This window comes from Erpetoichthys calabaricus, chromosome 4 (genome assembly GCF_900747795.2).
Source record: "Erpetoichthys calabaricus chromosome 4, fErpCal1.3, whole genome shotgun sequence".
Lineage (NCBI taxonomy): Eukaryota > Metazoa > Chordata > Cladistia > Polypteriformes > Polypteridae > Erpetoichthys > Erpetoichthys calabaricus.
The window spans coordinates 111,864,213-111,882,754 of NC_041397.2; the positions used below are offsets into that span (position 1 = coordinate 111,864,213).

Genomic DNA, 18,542 nt, shown 5'->3' on the forward strand with positions numbered 1-18,542 from the left:
TGCAAGTTGCTGGAATAAAGGCATAAGTAAAATAGATAAATATGTATTAAACACATAGGAACTACTAATTTATTTTCAGTTAAGTCATCTGCAGCAAACCTTTATAAATGAGGGTTTCTCCTTTTTAGATAGTGCAAACTGTTTCTTCTTCATTGACGTTTTCTCTTGGAGAGCTTTTTTCATTTCATTGAAAATTAAAGCAGCAGCTGCCAAAATATGTAGCTTTCTTATTAATTTTTCAACATTGTGTAAAATAAATTTTATAAAGTAACATAAAAGGTTTAAATACTGGTTATCCTTTTACACTAAAATATTACTAAAGAGATACAAAAAAAGTAAAATGCATATGTTCTTTTTCTTTAAGGAGATTAAATATTACTGAAGAAAGAAAAAAAAAAACTAAAACAGCCAAATGGGGCTATGCATACAAACTTAAAAGGTTTAAATAAAACAGAAATATACACTTTTATTTTTACTTCCTTAACTTGTGGAGGGTGTATCCTGTAGCAAAGCCCTAACTTTTTTCGTGAAAGCCTGTTTCAGTCAATAAGTCTTAAAAACAGGTGTAAAGATATTGACAATAAGCTACGCAAACCCACCAAGACATGGAATCGTTTAAATCAAGTATCATTACATCTTCCTTTCTTAAAGAGAAGTAAGGCAGTACTTATAAGTTTACACACATAGATATATATATGTATGTATGTCTATATATATATATATATATATATATATATATATATACATATACATACACACACACATCTATATCTAAATCCCCGCGAAGTACTGCTTTTAAATTTTTATTAAGAAGAAAAGCTTTTTATATTGAGGGAAAATATCCCAATAACAATTTGTTGAGGATCTGTTTTTTTGTGAAGCAGCCTTAACACAGCTTTTCCGCTGTTTTATAAACGAACGCCATATAAGGTCTTCCTTTTTCCTTGCTTCGCCAAGGAAGGAGCCTTTTTATTAAATCCAAAGGTACTTCGCTTTTTTTTTTTGTTTGTTTATTACGATTGTTATAGTTCTGTTTGTATACGACGTTGTCAGTTCAGCACTTCGGTTGTAATATGACCAAGCCGTGCAAGCTTACTGTTAAGAATGCAACGTATAGTTGTACTAGAGAAAAGCAATCTTGCCTCAAATCAATGGCAACCTTTTGTAGGTCTATGAACTTAATTTAAAGTTTAGGTTTACACGGTGCTTTCTTTCCGAAGTACCTGCACTCATGAATATGTCTGTATGCGTCAGTCGCTCAAATCCCCGCGCTTCGCACCGGCGAAGTACTGCTTTTAAATTTTTATTAAGAAGAAAAGAAAACCTTTTCAAATTGAGGGAAAATATACCAATAACAGTTTGTTAAGGATCTGTTTTTTTGTGAAGCTGCCTTCACTCGAGTGATCAGTTCGAGCTGACTTGCTGGCTAACCATAAGCGTTACCTGGTAGGTAACCACCCATACAATTGTGAATCAGACTACGAATGCTGTGAATGTAATTACCCCGATCTACATGTTGTCAAATAAACGAACCACACGCCATGGCTCAATTTTAGGGGCTTCGCCTCTAGCGCTGATGTCCGAGGTTCGATTCCCGTAAGGGAGTGAAGTGAGTGGGTGGTTACCTACCAGGTAACGCTTATGGTTGGCCAGCAAGTCAGGTAACATCAGCCACGGTGCCTTCAGTTGTGAGAAGCAGATCATAGAATGGATGAAAATAGTTTACTGTCAAATAATGCAAAGAGTACGTGACACGTCTTTCCCCCTTATTCTTGGCTCATCAGGCATACACACTCATTGCACTCGCTTACGGTAATCGAACCTCGGACGAAAGCCTGTAGCGCTGACGTCCAAGGTTCGATTCCCGTAAGGGAGTGAAGTGAGTGGGTGGTTACCTACCAGGTAACGCTTATGGTTGGCTAGCAAGTCAGGTAACATCAGCCATGGTGCCTTCAGTTGTGAGAAGCAGATCATAGAATGGATGAAAATTGTTTACTGTCAAATAATGCAAAGAGTACGCGACACGTGTTTCCCCCTTATTCTTGGCTTATCAGGCGTACACACTCACTGCACTCGCTCACGGCAATCGAACCTCGGACGTCAGCGCTAGAGGGGCTTCGCAGCGGTGAAGTATTGCTTTTAAATTTTAATTAAGAAGAAAAGAAAACCTTTTTAAATTAAGTCTTAAAAAGAGGTGTAAAGATATTGACAATAAGTTACGCAAACCCACCAAGAAATGCAATCGTTTAAATCAAGGCGCGAGTCGAAAAACACCATCCCATAATATTAGTTAACGATTAACACATTTCTATATGTATTGTAAGCATACAATACAACTGATAATATGTTGCACTTATTTATCTGGTGTACCGACATTTTTGCGCGTTTAACGGCTGAAATCTAACGTGGTTTGTGCCCTTCAGAATGAAAACAGTTTGCATTTACCTTTTTAATAAAAGGCGAGCTTTTAAGCCTGAGAAATCACCCCGTAAATGCACACGTTTAATTGCACGTGTTAATATGTATGCTTACACAGTATTAAAAGACACTCAACAATGTCATTTACCTTTGTTCCCGCGTTTGATAAAAGGCAAGCTTTTAAGCCTGAGAAATCACCCCGTAAATGCACGTTTAACTGCAGATGTGTTAATATGTATGCTTACACAGTATTAAAAGACACTCAACAATTACACAGTATTAAAAGACAGTCAACAATTAACGTCATTTACCTTCGTTCCCGCGTTTGACTTGTGCTGTAAATCTCTTCCTCGTTTTCAGTTCATGTGATTATGTAGGAGGCGTAATACGTGATGACGCGATACGTGACTCCGCCTCCTCCATCTATAATAATAAAAGGCAAAGCCCTCACTGACTGACTGACTGACTGACTCACTGACTGACTGACTCACTCATCACTAATTCTCCAACTTCCCGTGTAGGTGGAAGGCTGAAATTTGGCAGGCTCATTCCTTACAGCTTACTTACAAAAGTTAGGCAGGTTTCATTTCTAAATTATACGCGTAATGGTCATAACTGGAACATATTTTTTGTCCATACACTGTAATGGAGGAGGCGGAGTCACGTATCGCGTCATCACGCCTCCTACGTAATCACGTGAACTAAAAACAAGGAAGAGATTTACAGCACGAGTCAAACGCGGGAACGAAGGTAAATGACGTTAATTTTTGACTGTCTTTTAATACTGTGTAAGCATACATATTAACACATGTGCAATTAAACGTGTGCATTTACGGGGTGATTTCTCAGGCTTAAAAGCTCGCCTTTTATCAAACGCGGGAACAAAGGTAACTGACGTTGTTCACTGTCTTTTAATACTGTGTAACCATACATATTAACACATGTGCAATTAAACGTGTGCATTTACGGGGTGATTTCTCAGGCTTAAAAGCTCGCCTTTTACTAAAAAGGTAAATGCAAAACTATTTTCAATCAGTTTAATGAAACGCTCCCGTTAAGGATTGCAATAACATATTCGCGAGATAAAAGAACGAAGTAGGGGGAAATGACGTAAGAGCCGCAAACAGCGAAGAGCAAAAAATTAATTAAACAATTCAGAAGGGAGCGAGTGAAGCATTCAAGCATGTTCATAAGGGAAACAAAGCACGGTGTAAAACATAAGTTTAAATTAAGTTTATAGAAACGCTCCCCCTGCGGATTGCAATAACATATTCGCGAGATAAAAGTTTAATGAGAAGACACGAGGTATAAACGAACCACACGCCGTGGCGCAACGTTAGGGGCAACAGTTTCAACCATTCTATGATCTGCTTCTCGCAACTGAAAGACGGCACATGGCGGATGTTAGCCGACTTGCTGACCGCAACATTAGGGGCTTCAACTCTGGCGCTGACGCCACATCTCAGTGCCAACACTTTCCACACTCTACTTAAAAGACACGCCCTCCTCACTGGACAGTTAAAAAGACCAATCAAACTAACGATGACATCAAGTATTACCCAATCAAAAGTAGGAAAGGAGGCATCTTCATAAAATGCGTGTGGGATGATTTGCATGAGACGCTGCTTTAAAAAAAATGATAAAAAAAATACGGGACAAATCCCGTCCAGTATTGATTCAAAACGGGACGCGCAATTTCATTCTCAAATGCGGCACGATTCCGTATTTTAAAGGACGGGTGGCAACCCTACAGTGCCAGGTAACCACCCATACAATCAGATTGTGATTCAGACTAGGAATGCAATGAATGTAATTACCCCGATCTACATACAAGGCGAAAGTCTTGTAACATTCAAAGATGATGGTTTGGGATAAGTACACCATACAACATAAAAGAGCTTATGAAGCCTTGAACCGAAAAAAGCAACATCTCAGAGATCGTAAAAAAAAAAAATAGGAGGTAATGTCGTTTTACTCGCTGTAGATTTTATTCAAACATTACCAGTTATTCCACGAGGGAGACCAGCAGATGAACTCAACGCGTGTTTAAAATCCATGCTTCTCCCACGCTCGGTTATATGTCGCGTGTTCTCGGGTAGGTACACCAAAAAATGTATACATTTAAGCATGTAATGGACAAACAAAAAATGAGGTATACCCGAGGGCACTGCAGTAGTACTTAATCTAACTTTACTTCTTAAATGTTAATGTTTTACTGTTTAATAATTTATATGCTTCTTATATGTTGTTCAAATTCTTTTATCAAAATACCAGTGACAGCGCAATGCACGATAACATGGAGTGAATACACCATACGCATCCGCCCACGGCCGCCCTGGTGTGCGCAGATAGGAGTTGATTCTACAATAAAATAAAATAAACATAAAAAGAGTAATACAATCATCACCCATAAAGCGGATAGTAGACGTGACGTACTATATGTGTACCACATTTCAAGTCAATAGGTGAAACGGTTTGCGAGCTACAGGTGATTTAAAATCCTGGACAGACACACAAATTGCCACGGTAGCAAATTACAGAAGAAGATTTTACTGTTTAATAATTTATATTTATATAAAATGTGCTTCTTATATATTACTTCATATTCTCATATGATAATGATGTTAATATTTATATTGATTTCTATGTTATTGAAACTGCATGTATGTGTGTATATGTATGTATATATATATATATATATATATATATACACATATATATATATATATATATATATATATATATATATATATATATATTTACTAGCAAAATACCCGCGCTTCGCAGCAGAGTAGTGTGTTAAAGAGGTTATGAAAAAAAAAGGAAACATTTTAAAAATAACGTAACATGATTGTCAATGTAATTGTGTTGTCATTGTTATAAGTGTTGCTGTCTTTTATATATATATATATATTATATATATATAATATACACACACACATAAACATTTATATACATATCTACATATACACATATCTACATATATATACACACATACATAAACACACACATAAGACTTATTGACTGAAACGGGCTTTCACGAAAACAGTTAGGGCTTTGCTACAGGATACACCCTCCACAAGTTAACCAAGTAAAAATAAAATATATATTTCTGTTTTATTTAAACCTTTTAAGTTCATATGCATAGCCCCATTTGGCTGTTTAATTTTTTTTTTCTTTCTTCAGTAATATATATATATATATATATATATATATATATATATATATATGTGAATGTATGTATGTATATATCTATGTCTATATATATATATATATATATATATATATATATATATATATATGTAGATATGTAAATTTGTATATGTATATATATGTTTATGTGGATGTGTATATACGTATGTATATGTAGATATGTGTATATGTAGATATGTATATATATATGTTTATGTATATATATGTTTATGTGTGTGTGTGTGCATATTATATATATAAAAGACAGCAACACTCATAACAATGACAACACAATTACATTGACAATCATGTTACGTTATTTTTAAAATGTTTCCTTTTTTTTTCATAACCTCTTTAACACATTACTTCTCCGCTGCGAAGCGCGGGTATTTTGCTAGTTAGAGTATATGGACAAAAAACAGGTTCCAGTTATGACCATTACGCGTAGAATTTCGAAATGAAACCTGCCTAACTTTTGTAAGTAAGCTGTAAGGAATGAGCCTGCCAAATTTCAGCCTTCTACCTACACGGGAAGTTGGAGAATTAGTGATGAGTCAGTCAGTCAGTCAGTCAGTGAGTGCTTTGCCTTTTATTAGTATAGATAATACAGTCATATGTCGACTTATGGCTTCATTTGGGACCAGTCATTTGCAAATATGTCAATCATAAAAGTGTACAAGTCATTGCAATTGAGGCTAAGTGGGTCACCGATACACATACTTTAACTGCTGGTACAGAATTGCACAAACCAACCTTCAATTATTGTTATCTGCACCCAGGTCTGCTTAAGGAATTGTTTCTTAATCACTGAACAGTGCCACTGGTGGGTCATGTCTTGCCATTGTTGGTGAGTCATGGTGGGTTACCTATGATTGCCAGCGCTGCATGAGAAGTTTTCCCATTTCTAAGCGAGTTTGTTTCATCAAGGAGGATCCCCAATTGCCCTTATTTTACCAGGGTGTGGGTTTGCAATTGCTGCTAGGGGGTCATCAATGAATTTAAAAGAATTATCTATGTTGAGCAGTGGCCATCAAAACAAACTTTAAAGAGCCTCCCATGAGTCAGACTACTGTGAAACCCTGTGAAATAATCATAAAACCTGTATTAGTGCAGCTGGTTTTGGCGATGTCTAGAACATTATTATCCTATTGTTTTCTTTTGGCCCTCAGCCATAAATGTGAATCATCTCAGCTCGGTCACCCATAAATCAGCATATGACTGTATTAGAGATGGAGGATTAAAGAAACATCACCATTAGTGGGTTGTGCCTAATAAGAATTCACTTAAATTAAAACCAAACAAATTCTGGTATTTTGAAACATTCAATTACTGGAGGGGTCATGCCAAAAAAAAAAAAAAAAAACAACTGATTGATTGAAAACAGCTGATTAAATATGTGTCAGTAGTCTGCTATACCTAAGGAGCGTTTTAATAGGTCTACTATTATACAAAATCATGTTGACCATTAGAAGTAACCAAGATTCCAAGACTGTACTCTACTTCACAGCATTGGGTCTATTTTAGTCGGAAGCCCTAAGAAGATCGTACAGTGTTTTGGGGGATATTGACTTTTAAAGCTTTGGAAACCCCTGTTCTACATAACTTAGGATCAAAGAAAAGTTCTATAACAAAACCACACATGAATACTGCTTTAAAAGAAAGCTATATGAAATTAGTTCCATGGAATACAAGATATACATCAACTATAATAATAGTTGGACAGTATAGTAAAGTACAGTGGAACCTTGGGTCACGAACGTCTCAGACCACGTACAAATCGGGTTACAACCAAAAAGTTCACCAAACTTTTGCATCTGTTCACGACCACACACTCGGGTGACGAACAAGCCAGTTTCTCTTCCGTTTGTACGCTCCAATGATTTCTGCACGTGTTCAGTCTCTCCCTGTGCATTCACTGTGAACTCTTTGTGCTCTATTTCATTTCCCTTCCAGTTCAAACGCACCGGTGATTTACGCACGTGTTCAGTCTCTCCCTGTAGAGTACATTGTTCTCGGTCAGACGTGCATCGCGCAGAGGGACTTTGTGGCATAGTGGGTCCACAGCTCACGTCAGTTTTAAATAAATAATCGCCACGCTTGCAGCTTAGTGAGGGGGCGTAATGGTTGATTGCTACAGCGCGAGGCGGCTAAAGGGAGGAAAAAGAAAAGAAAGATGGAGGTTGCGGAGTGAGGAAGTAAGCAGGAAGCAGTGTGGAAAGAACTGTTGTGAGAGAGCGAACGCTCACAGGCAAGCAGCTGGGCAGTGAGCCCAAGCAGGGGTGTTTTGGCCGACACTCGGTGGGGCAGAAAGAAGCGGTTGCTCCAGCTGAGCGATCAAGGAGCCTGGAGTGACCAGAGGAAGGACGGCTGGCCGTGTAAGGCAGTTAAAGAATGCACCAGGCTTGTTTTTAAAGAGACTGCTTTGAGCATTGTTTTGAACTCGTTGTATTAAATGAAGACTTTTTTCTATTGGATTTTAACCTCCACTTCACTTCTGTTTTTATGGGATTAGTTATTTATTGAAGGACTGTGAAAGTACTGCACTTTAATTTGGTCATTGTTTTTGATTGTTGTTCTGTTGATTTTAACAAAAGCACTTGGCACTTTTTGCACCATCCAATTGCTCCATTATAGTGCCTCACTGTCGTGCTCATTGGTAACATTACTGACGGTGATGGGTTTAAGGGCTCCCGCAAGCGAGATGGAAGCATGCAGCAAACCCGCATAGTCACAAACTTTACCTCAAAACTGTAATCTCCTCTCCACCCAGTTCCTCCTCACGTCCTTCATGCCAGAACTCGACTCATGCAAGGTTAGTTTATGGTTAGTTTTTGTATTACGGAATTTTCAAATGTTCATTTTCGGTTCGTAGCGTGAATTGTTGCAATGTTACTTTTCTTTGTTGTTTATTAAATTACGGATTTTTCAAATGTTCATTTTTTACCCTGTACTTAAAACATAATAAAAAAAAGTATTTACAGCGAGCAGTTCGTAAGGCTATAGCGTGAATTCTTGCAATGTTACTTTTCTCTGTTCAAGGTTTTCTCAGTGTTATTCAATGTTTTTACATTTAGTTTACTATTACGCTGTGCATTCTATGGTATAGTTAACTATGTTTGTGTTTAAAAATCTTTAAAAAAATATATTTACATACAGTTCGTATGGTATGGAACGGATTAATTGTAATTACATACAATCCTATGGGGGGAAATTACTTTGGGTCACGACCAAATTGGGTTACAACCAGAGTTTTGGAACGAATTATGGTTGTGACCCGAGGTTCCACTGCATAGTTGAAAGCATTTTTCAAATAGTGGAATAACACATTAAAAAATACTTGAATACTACATTAAAACAAGAACAGAGCACAGGTTCCTGCAAAGGTCATTTGTTTCCCTGTTCCCCATAAACTGTAAGTGGAAAATTTTAAAAATACCTCATAGGTTTTAAAAGAATTAACCAAAATTTGTAGTTGTGAAACAAACTGCAGAGACAAATACAGTAAAACAATGGAGAACAGAAAGGACACAACCTGAAATAGTTTACACTAGTTATGTAAAATATTAATATTTGATTTGCAGAGTAAATAAAACAAACACACTAGCAAAATATAATAATGTGAAAATATCCATAATATATTAGCTATGGATACACATTTAATGACTGACTTTTCTGATTAAACATAGTTAAACGAATTAGTAAATAGAATGGTACCTTCTCTTCTGTCATGACGCCGTTCATGCAAAGGAGGAGTCCGTTCTCTGTCCTGTCTACCCTTGTCTCTTGATTGGGAATGATGCCGACTAGGGCTCCCTTTACGCTGTGGAGATGAAGTTCTGGTTGCATAAGGGGAGCGAGAACATCTTGCAGATGGTGAAGCAAGTTCTCTTTGGTATGGAGACAATGACCTTTTATGCCGAGGTGACATGGAGTTTCTTTGTGCTGAAGAACCTGAGTGGGATGAGGGAGAGTGATGTCTGGAAGGTGAAGGTGTGCGATGGTGTCTCAATGGGGTGGGAGACCTAAAAAAACATTTAAATGGAATTAAGGCTTTTTTATTTAAAGAGCAAAATATTAATAGTATAATATAAAAATATTATATACCAAAATATATTTTCAAATGAAATATTTCAAAGAATTAACTATGTAAAATAAAATTTATTACACTAAGACAAAACATTTTTTATTTGATAACTGAATATATTTTGTAACAATTAAATGGTATGGGTCATCAGAAATTGTGTACTTTCTTCTCTAAAAACATTATGCAATTAAATGTTATTTTTCAGATTAGTCATTCACACATATAACCAGAAGACAGACCTTACTTTTTCAAAAGGAAAAACAATGTATGTTGATGTAGTATGCAATTTTCTAAATTAAGAAAAAGCTATAAAATTATTGGCAGCAACTATTAAATATATCATTAAAATGGAAATAATCTACATAATATGAAATGGATACCTGCGAGCAGGAGAAAAGTTATTTTTTTGAACTGTGTGTCTTGATGACACTGGGGATGTAGATTTCCTTCGTGTGGTCGGGGGTGTGAAGTCTCTGGATGTGGATGAATTGCTACCTGAATGATCTTCTGGTGTTGGGGACCTCTTCTGTTTGTGGGAGCTCTGAGAATGATCTCTGTACAAAAACAAACATATTTGGTTTACAAAGAAACATATTTAAAAGGGGGATATAAACATAATACTAAGCTAATCTCTTAAGAGAATCCAAAAATCTATACTAAACTGCGTTTCAAAGCTGAAAACTCAAACAAGTTCTCTTACAAAACTGACCATCTACTAGCTTTTGCTCACAGACCCAGATTTAAACTTGTTACAAATAGATATGCTCACAATACAAAGTAACTACTGGCCTACTTTTATAAATCTGTTCACTTACACAAAAAAGTTTTAATTGCTTTGAAACCTATTTATAAGCCTTTTATACATTAAAATGTCAGCTTCTTTAGTACGGGGCTATTCAAAATGAAAGAGCAGATTCAAAACATTTATTTCAAACAAACTGTATGACAGAAACACATTCTGCACATCAATGTATAAAGGAAAGTTCAAAGTTTAAAAGCCCACCTAAAAGTACGAGCTGTTTCTTGTTGATAGTAAAATGGTGACAACACCACAAGAGAAATCACCAAAGGTAAATGTGTTTTGTGCCATTTCTGCAAGAAAAGTTTATGGACCTTTCTTTTTTGCGGAGCAAACTGTGACTGGATTTTCATACCTGGACATGCTACAAAACTGGTTGATTCCCCAACTTCAAGAAGATTTGAATGACTTCATTTTCATGCAAGATGGTGCCCTGTCTCATTTACACTTGGAGGTCCGGTGTTACCTGAACGACACCATTCCTGGACGATGGATTGGAAGAGGTGGACAAGATCTTGCCTCTTGTTTATGGCCTCCCAGACCTTACCCATGGTGCTCATGTTGAGTGCATGCAACCTCAAGGACCATAGGTGCAAACTTTGAACTTTCCTCTATTCTGTGATGTGCAGAATGTGTTTCTATCTTATACAGTGCATCCGGAAAGTATTCACAGTGCATCACTTTTTCCACATTTTGTTACAGCCTTATTCCAAAATGGATTAAATTCATTTTTTTCCTCAGAATTCTACACACAACACCCCATAATGACAACGTGAAAAAAGTTTACTTGAGGTTTTTGCACATTTATTAAAAATAAAAAAAACTGAGAAATCACATGTACATAAGTATTCACAGCCTTTGCTCAATACTTTGTCGATGCACCTTTGGCAGCAATTACAGCCTCAAGTCTTGTTGAATATGATGCCACAAGCTTGGCACACCTATCCTTGGCCAGTTTCGCCCATTCCTCTTTGCAGCACCTCTCAAGCTCCATCAGGTTGGATGGGAAGCGTCGGTGCACAGCCATTTTAAGATCTCTCCAGAGATGTTCAATCGGATTCAAGTCTGGGCTCTGGCTGGGCCATTCAAGGACATTCACAGAGTTGTCCTGAAGCCACTCCTTTGATATCTTGGCTGTGTGCTTAGGGTCGTGGTCCTGCTGAAAGATGAACCGCTGCCCCAGTCTGAGGTCAAGAGCGCTCTGGAGTAGGTTTTCATCCAGGATGTCTCTGTACTTTGCTGCAGTCATCTTTCCCTTTACCCTGACTAGTCTCCCAGTCCCTGCCACTGAAAAGCATCCCCACAGCATGATGCTGCCACCACCATGCTTCACTGTAGGGATGGTATTGGCCTGGTGATGAGCGGTGCCTGGTTTCCTCCAAACGTGACGTCTGGCATTCACACCAAAGAGTTCAATCTTTGTCTCATCTGACCAGAGAATTTTCTTTCTCATGGTCTGAGAGTCCTTCAGGTGCCTTTTGGCAAACTCCGGGCGGGCTGCCATGTGCCTTTTACTAAGGAGTGGCTTCCATCTGGCCACTCTACCATACGGGCCTGATTGGTGGATTGCTGCAGAGATGGTTGTCCTTTCATTTTGAATAGCCCTGTATACATCCTCTGTCATCTCTGCACTATATCTGGCGAGTTGTCCCAATTTATTCATGTTATATTTCCTGAGAGAATGTTATACCAGTTATCAAAGCAGTATGAAAAGACTAATAAGCAAACTCCAAAATGCCGCACCAGCCCTTTTTTGGTATAAAAAATATAAATATTAAGATGGTGGTGTAATTCATTAAATTTAAACTATGTACTCTCTTGATCCCTGTGCATTGCTCTTTACCAATGTTTTTTTTACTTGGCAACAGATGGCGGAAGTGTCCAAGTATGAGAAGGCCGACTGCTTTCATCAGGTGAAGGGAACTGCCGTATGGCTGTAAAACGTGAACGACCCAGTGCGCATGACTGACTTTCCGTATTTGTGGTGCTATTTGCTCGCTTTCCGACTCAAAGTATGATTTCAGTCTTGGTCTTTCTGACTGACGGGTGCTATTTGTTCGCTTTCCAACGTATTGTAAATAATGTACATTCATCTCACTGTGGTGCTTATTCCGTACGTAATACCATGTAACACATTATAATTGTCCTGCTTTTCGCTAATATACCCATGCCACCGAAAAAAAGACGTAAAATTAGAAAGTCCACTTCCGATGCCAGAAAAAAAGTCTACTTCAAGGGCGTCTGAAACATTGCGCAAGACGTGAAGATGTTTTTATACCAAGAATTCCGCTGATTCCGAATGATTTACCCTTTGATTTCAAACGGCTACAATTTCATGTTGGTTTGGCTTTTGCTATGTCAATTAATAAGGCTCAAGGGCAATCACTGCAAGTTAAACGCATCAATTTGGAAAATCCATGCTTTTCACATGGAGAAATCTATGTAGCATGTTCTACAGTGGGCAATCCTCAGAATTTGTTCATTTTCGCACCACAAGGTAAAACAAAAAATATAGTGTATCCAAAGGCTCTGGAATGACCACTTATATTACCTATTACAATAAAATGTCAATCAGAAAACTTTTTGTTCCTTTTCTAGGTTCTGTTTCTTTCATTTATGAAATTCACCGGTTATAGATTCCCGGGCAACGCCGGGTACTCCTGCTAGTACTATATACAAAAAAGTGCTTATTTAGTTAAATAATCGGATATATCTGATATATCAGAAGTATTAACTGACAGCACTAGATCTACTTATAGTAGTTATAGTAGAAAATTTGCTACTACTAACATAAAATAAACAATCGGAAGGAGTAAGAGATGAGTGTGTGTTTGTTGCCTGGAAAGCCAAACTACAAACAAACTTGAAAGCGCACACAAAAATCAAGACATTACTAGATTTTACTTAATCTTTTCACATTTGCACTTAAACTAACAACACTCATTGCTCCTGGCAGACATTCACAGAATCCAATAAACAGCCGTGAATCACTTTCCAATTCAATTTAAAAGCACAGACTCTCTACTTCAGTCATACTTCAAAACAGATGTTCAGCTTTGTTGCAATCTGTGTCTTTTTATATTAACAACTACAAAAATATTATGTTTAAAAGGAGATAAAAAGATTTGTAGGACTACATTCTGTAATATTCAGTATCTAAAAATTATTGTCCAACAAAGTTTACCAGTTTTTTTGCTTGAGATAATTTTTTAGATCACAAGACTTCAATATTTTGAAAACTGAATTTCAAGCTTTATTTCTGTGTGTGTGTTAATTTTATTTCCTTACCTGAAAAAGATTTAATTTTTTTTTAAATCTTCAAGTGCATCACATTGCAGTTTCAGAAACTCTGTCAGCAGATGACTGGTTACTAAAATACTTTGCCTGTTTGCGAAGGACAGCTTCCCAGGAGGCACCACAACTCACATCACAACGACTTGCTTATAAGCCCAGCACGGTGGCACTAAATTTACCTTGTGAACAAATGCAGTTTGGTGATTTAGGTTCTGGCATTCTTATTTACAATTCTTGGCTTTCTTGTCACAACTCAATTCTCTCTTAGAGTTTTTGCTCCTGTTAAATAATAGTACTGTAGCTAATGACTCCTTGCCAGTCTTGACCAACTGCATTAATGTTTAAATTTCTGGTTTTCATAGGAAATTAGAATTTGTGTTCTTTTTTAGCTTATTTGTTAAACGAGACATGCACCTCACATTCGGTTTCTAATGACATCTTAGCCAGTCTCACTGAAGCCTCACCTATAACATATATTCTATATGCCTAGAGACAACCATGACTGAATGTAGCTTAAACCTGGCTGGGAACAATCAGATAGCTCACTGAGTTTCAAATTTCTAAAAAAAAAACCCCACATCTCATGAAGGCGGTGCTCAAAACAGGGGCGTTGATTTATGAACTGCAAAGATCACAGGTGTTCTTGTTAAGCTGGTCCAAAAGAGAGCCAGCTTTTGTTTACGATTAACAGTCTACAGTCGAAAAATCTCCTAAATACCATAATAGACATATATGTACAGAGAACACATTAGAATTTTAAAAGAAAAAACGCAGCCCCTTTTAAAAATATACATAACCTGATGCCAGGGAAAAATCTTTCTGTAACGTAAGATTATACATTGGCGTTTAAAGACATCAATGGACAAGTGGTACACATGAAGGCTATGTTGCTGTGTGTGCTCTCTGTTGTTCATCATTATGATGATAGTGTAGGAGTCAATGCGAGTTTGAAAGAACTGGCAGCTATGCTTCTGAAAACTGGAACTGTAAAATATGCATTTGAAATAAATTAGTTACCACACTCCATCAAAAGGACTGTCATTATGAGAACATATAACAAAGAACCACAGGAGATGCAGATTTCGTTACTCAAAACACCAGAATCAACAAAATCTGCCTAATAACATCAGTAAAGCATAGACAAGGCTGCACAGAACCCACCTTTTGACTACATGTCTAAATGAATAACTAAAGTTATCAATACTGTCTTATTATAAACTAGCAAAATACCCGCGCTTCGCAGTGGCGAAGTACTGCCTTATAATTTTTATTAAGAAGAAAAGCAAACATTTTTAAACTGAGGGAACATATACAAATAATTATTTGTTAAGGATCTCATTGTATACCACGTTGTCAGTTCGGCCCTCCGGTTGTAATATGACCAAGCTGTGCACTGAGCTTACTCCTGAGCATGCAACATACAGTTGGCCATGTGAAAAGCAATCTTACCTCAAATCAATGCCAACCTTTTGTAGGGTTTGTCCCTGAGACTTATTGTCATTGCGAAGCAGAGCCTTACTGGAAATTGGAGGCGTCTGAATTGAAATGGGAGATCAGAGGGTATAACGGGGATGCGAGGAATAAAATAAGTATGAGCCGCTTTTCATTATTGGGATCGTACCTAGAAACAGAAGCTCTATTAACTTGTGGATTTGCCTGCGAATATTTAGCGGCAGCATGTCTATGAACTTGTGGATTTGCCTGCGAGTATTTAGCGACAGCGTGTCTATTAACTTGTGGATTTTTCTGCGAGTATTTGGCGGCAGCGTCACAAAGTTGTTTCTGTCTAGCTGCATCAGAAAATGTACCACAATGTCTGACATGCTGCTGCTGTCATAATTGGTTTGAGTTGTGTTGAAGTGACATTCGGCATCTGTCAAGCGTTGTAAGCATACAACCGGTTTCATCGATAACTTCGCATCCAGCTTTTGAGAATTGAAAAATTCTAAACATCAAAGTGTCCACTACTCAAATCGTCACCTGTGAATCTAAGATGTTTAAGAGGCATTGGCGGTTCTCCAAAGGTGTAAAATATTTGGCCATTTCGGTACACTTGAAAGCGACAACTGAACAATTCAGCGGCAGCCATCAACCCATATGCAGAATCATAGGTGAAGGGCTTAAGCATTTCACTCTTACAGTGCTCCTGTGTATTATAATTATCTCCTGTACCGTCATCAGTCCACACCTTGAACCTGTCCCAGTCATTCAATACATAAGACACAATGTTCCTCCGGATATCAAGAGTGAGCCTGATATGACCGTGCAATATGTAACACAGAGAATGGAAAAGGCAGGCACCATCTCCGGGCATGGAAACCACTCAGTAAGTGATAGTACTTTGATCGTTGGTGATCACCTCGATAGACATGTTAATGGGGGTACGGTTGGAACGATAAAGGAAATGGGAATCTGAATAATGTAAACCAGTGTTTCCCAAACTCTGTCCTGGTGAACCCCTGTGGCTGCAGGTTTTTGTTACAACCAGCTTCTGTTTTTAATTGAACTCCTGGGCTAATTAAGTGAACTGATATTTCCCAAATTCTGTGTTTAGGGAACAATATAGAAATTAGAAAACTAAGGTTGCTTTAAAAAAAAAAAAAAAAAAATTCAAATATACCAAGCAGTTATATAGGAATAATGTATTTTTTTTTCTTTTTAACAATATTTTCATCTTGATTTTCATTCTACTTTTCTAGGTCTTCCAATTGTTTAATTAATCTATTATTTACTCATTAGTGGGTTGGTTGCTAAAGTACTTGCAGCCTTTGATTATTCAGAGTTTGCCAGTGTGTCTGCTCTGCTCGTTTTAAATTGTCATTATTAAGATACAACAAAGGGGGAAAAACTACACTGAGAAAGGGCAAAGTATAATGAAATCAACAAAAGAGAGTTAAGCATTTAAATCTATATAAGGCAGGCCAGCCAACTACGTGGGAGGCGTGGGGATGGGGGACGCAATATAGGCAGGCAGCCAACTACGTTGGAGGTGAGGGGATGAGGGACGCAATATAGGCAGGCAGACAACTATGTGGGAGGCGTGGGGATGGGGGACGCAACGCCGCCTCACACGGCGACCGAGCTGCAGGCTATGGACGTATATATGTACGTAAGTAGGATTCAGTTAGGACCGTTACAAGTAGAATTTCAAAATTAAACTTGCTTAACTTTTGTAAGTAACCTGTAAGGAATGAGCCTGCCAAATTTCAGCCTTCTCCCTACATGGGAAGTTGGAGAATTAGTGATGAGTGAGTCAGTGAGGGCTTTGCCTTTTATTAGTATAGATGCATACATGCCATGCCAGAATAGTTGCAGCATTTTAAAATGTAACACTATGAATTGATGAAAATTTGTTCTTCCAAGGAAGACTTAAATGGGAAGACCTTAGAAATCACAACAACTGAAATTCAAATAGGGATACACAGCACTGTACTTAACAGTGAACATCTGGGTTCAATTCATAGACCTGGTACTGCCACAATAGAGTCTATACAATCTTGATTCTTCACTAGTTATTTAAAAATAACAAAAAAAATTTTAGTTTAGAAACAGTGCAGAGAATCTTTGGATTTATGAAACTGGTCTCTGAAACTTTTGTAATGCTCTGAGACCCAATAGTGAGGATGGAGCTTGCTGAGAGAACAAAAATCAAAAAGTTTCAAAGATGCGAGATTCTTGAAAACTTAATAGTAGGGTTTTATAGTATGACATTTTTTAGTTCCTCTATAGTTTATCACACAAACGTGCCTTACCTGTTAGACTGGCAATTAAATTTCATACTTAGAAAAAATAAAAAGTATACAATTTGTGTGTCCTACATTATTAGAAGCTTACCTTTTCTTTTCCTTGTGTTTTTCTGTATCTCTGCCTCTTTCTTTTGACTCCTTCTGTTTTTCATCCACTCTCTCTTTAGTTTTATGCTTTTCTTTGTGCTTTTTAACAATAGGAATTTCTTCCTGAACTGGTGGAGGAGGACTAGGGGTGCGTGGACCTTTTTTTTTAGCTTGGGATGATTTAGAAGATCTATAAAGCAATACAAGTGTGTATATATTTTATATATAAAAAACAGCATTTACATTTAACATAAAACAGCTTCTCTCATTGGCTAGATGTAACTAAGCCATAAATAGTTATTTTACTTTTCAGAGATAAGGAGACAGATTCATAAATAAAGATTAGGATAAAAATATTGGACAATTTTACAAAGAAGCAAACAGCCATAGTCATCATAAAGAATAATAATAATAATAATCTGTTTTCATTTGTGTCACTTTATTACATAGCTACCAGTTTTGACTGAAAACAGAAATTGGTACGTAATGAGTCCTCAAATTGCTGTGACTATAAAGCAAAAAAAGGTGTATGGTCATTCTTGTCTGTTACAACATCATTTAAATATAAATAGTCATCTTTTTAAAATAAAACAAAGCAGCTTTATCTTTTTTTTTTCATTTTATATTACTCTTACTATCCCATTGGGCAGAGTGGTGGCTCTGAGGGTAGTGATCTATGCTCTCAATCAGAAGATTGCCAGTTTGAATCCCATAAACGTCAGAAGTAACTCTACTCCGTTGGGCCCTTCAGCAAGGCCCTTAACCTGCAATTGCTCCGTCCTAGGTATGACATTAACCTGCATCCAGCCCTATAAGTAGTCCCTCCAACCTGCAGGGAAAACTTGGGGTTGGTGGCAGAAATGGCACTCCAGCCACCATAAAAAAAACCTCACACTGTTTCACTCCATCTGAAATAGTCTGA

The 18,542-nt window shown here is 37.3% G+C and overlaps 1 protein-coding gene across 1 annotated transcript in view; it reads right to left on the reverse strand.

Annotated features, from left to right (window-relative positions):
• zc3h13 (zinc finger CCCH-type containing 13) overlaps positions 1–18,542 on the reverse strand; it is a 117,644-nt gene that overhangs the window by 65,195 nt on the left and 33,907 nt on the right. The window contains exons 8-9 of the mRNA XM_051927369.1: positions 17,622–17,810; positions 9,325–9,632 (exon numbers count right to left, since the gene is read on the reverse strand). Of these exons, the coding sequence (XP_051783329.1) occupies positions 9,325–9,632; positions 17,622–17,810 (497 nt within the window). The remainder of the gene's footprint in view (positions 1–9,324; positions 9,633–17,621; positions 17,811–18,542) is intronic.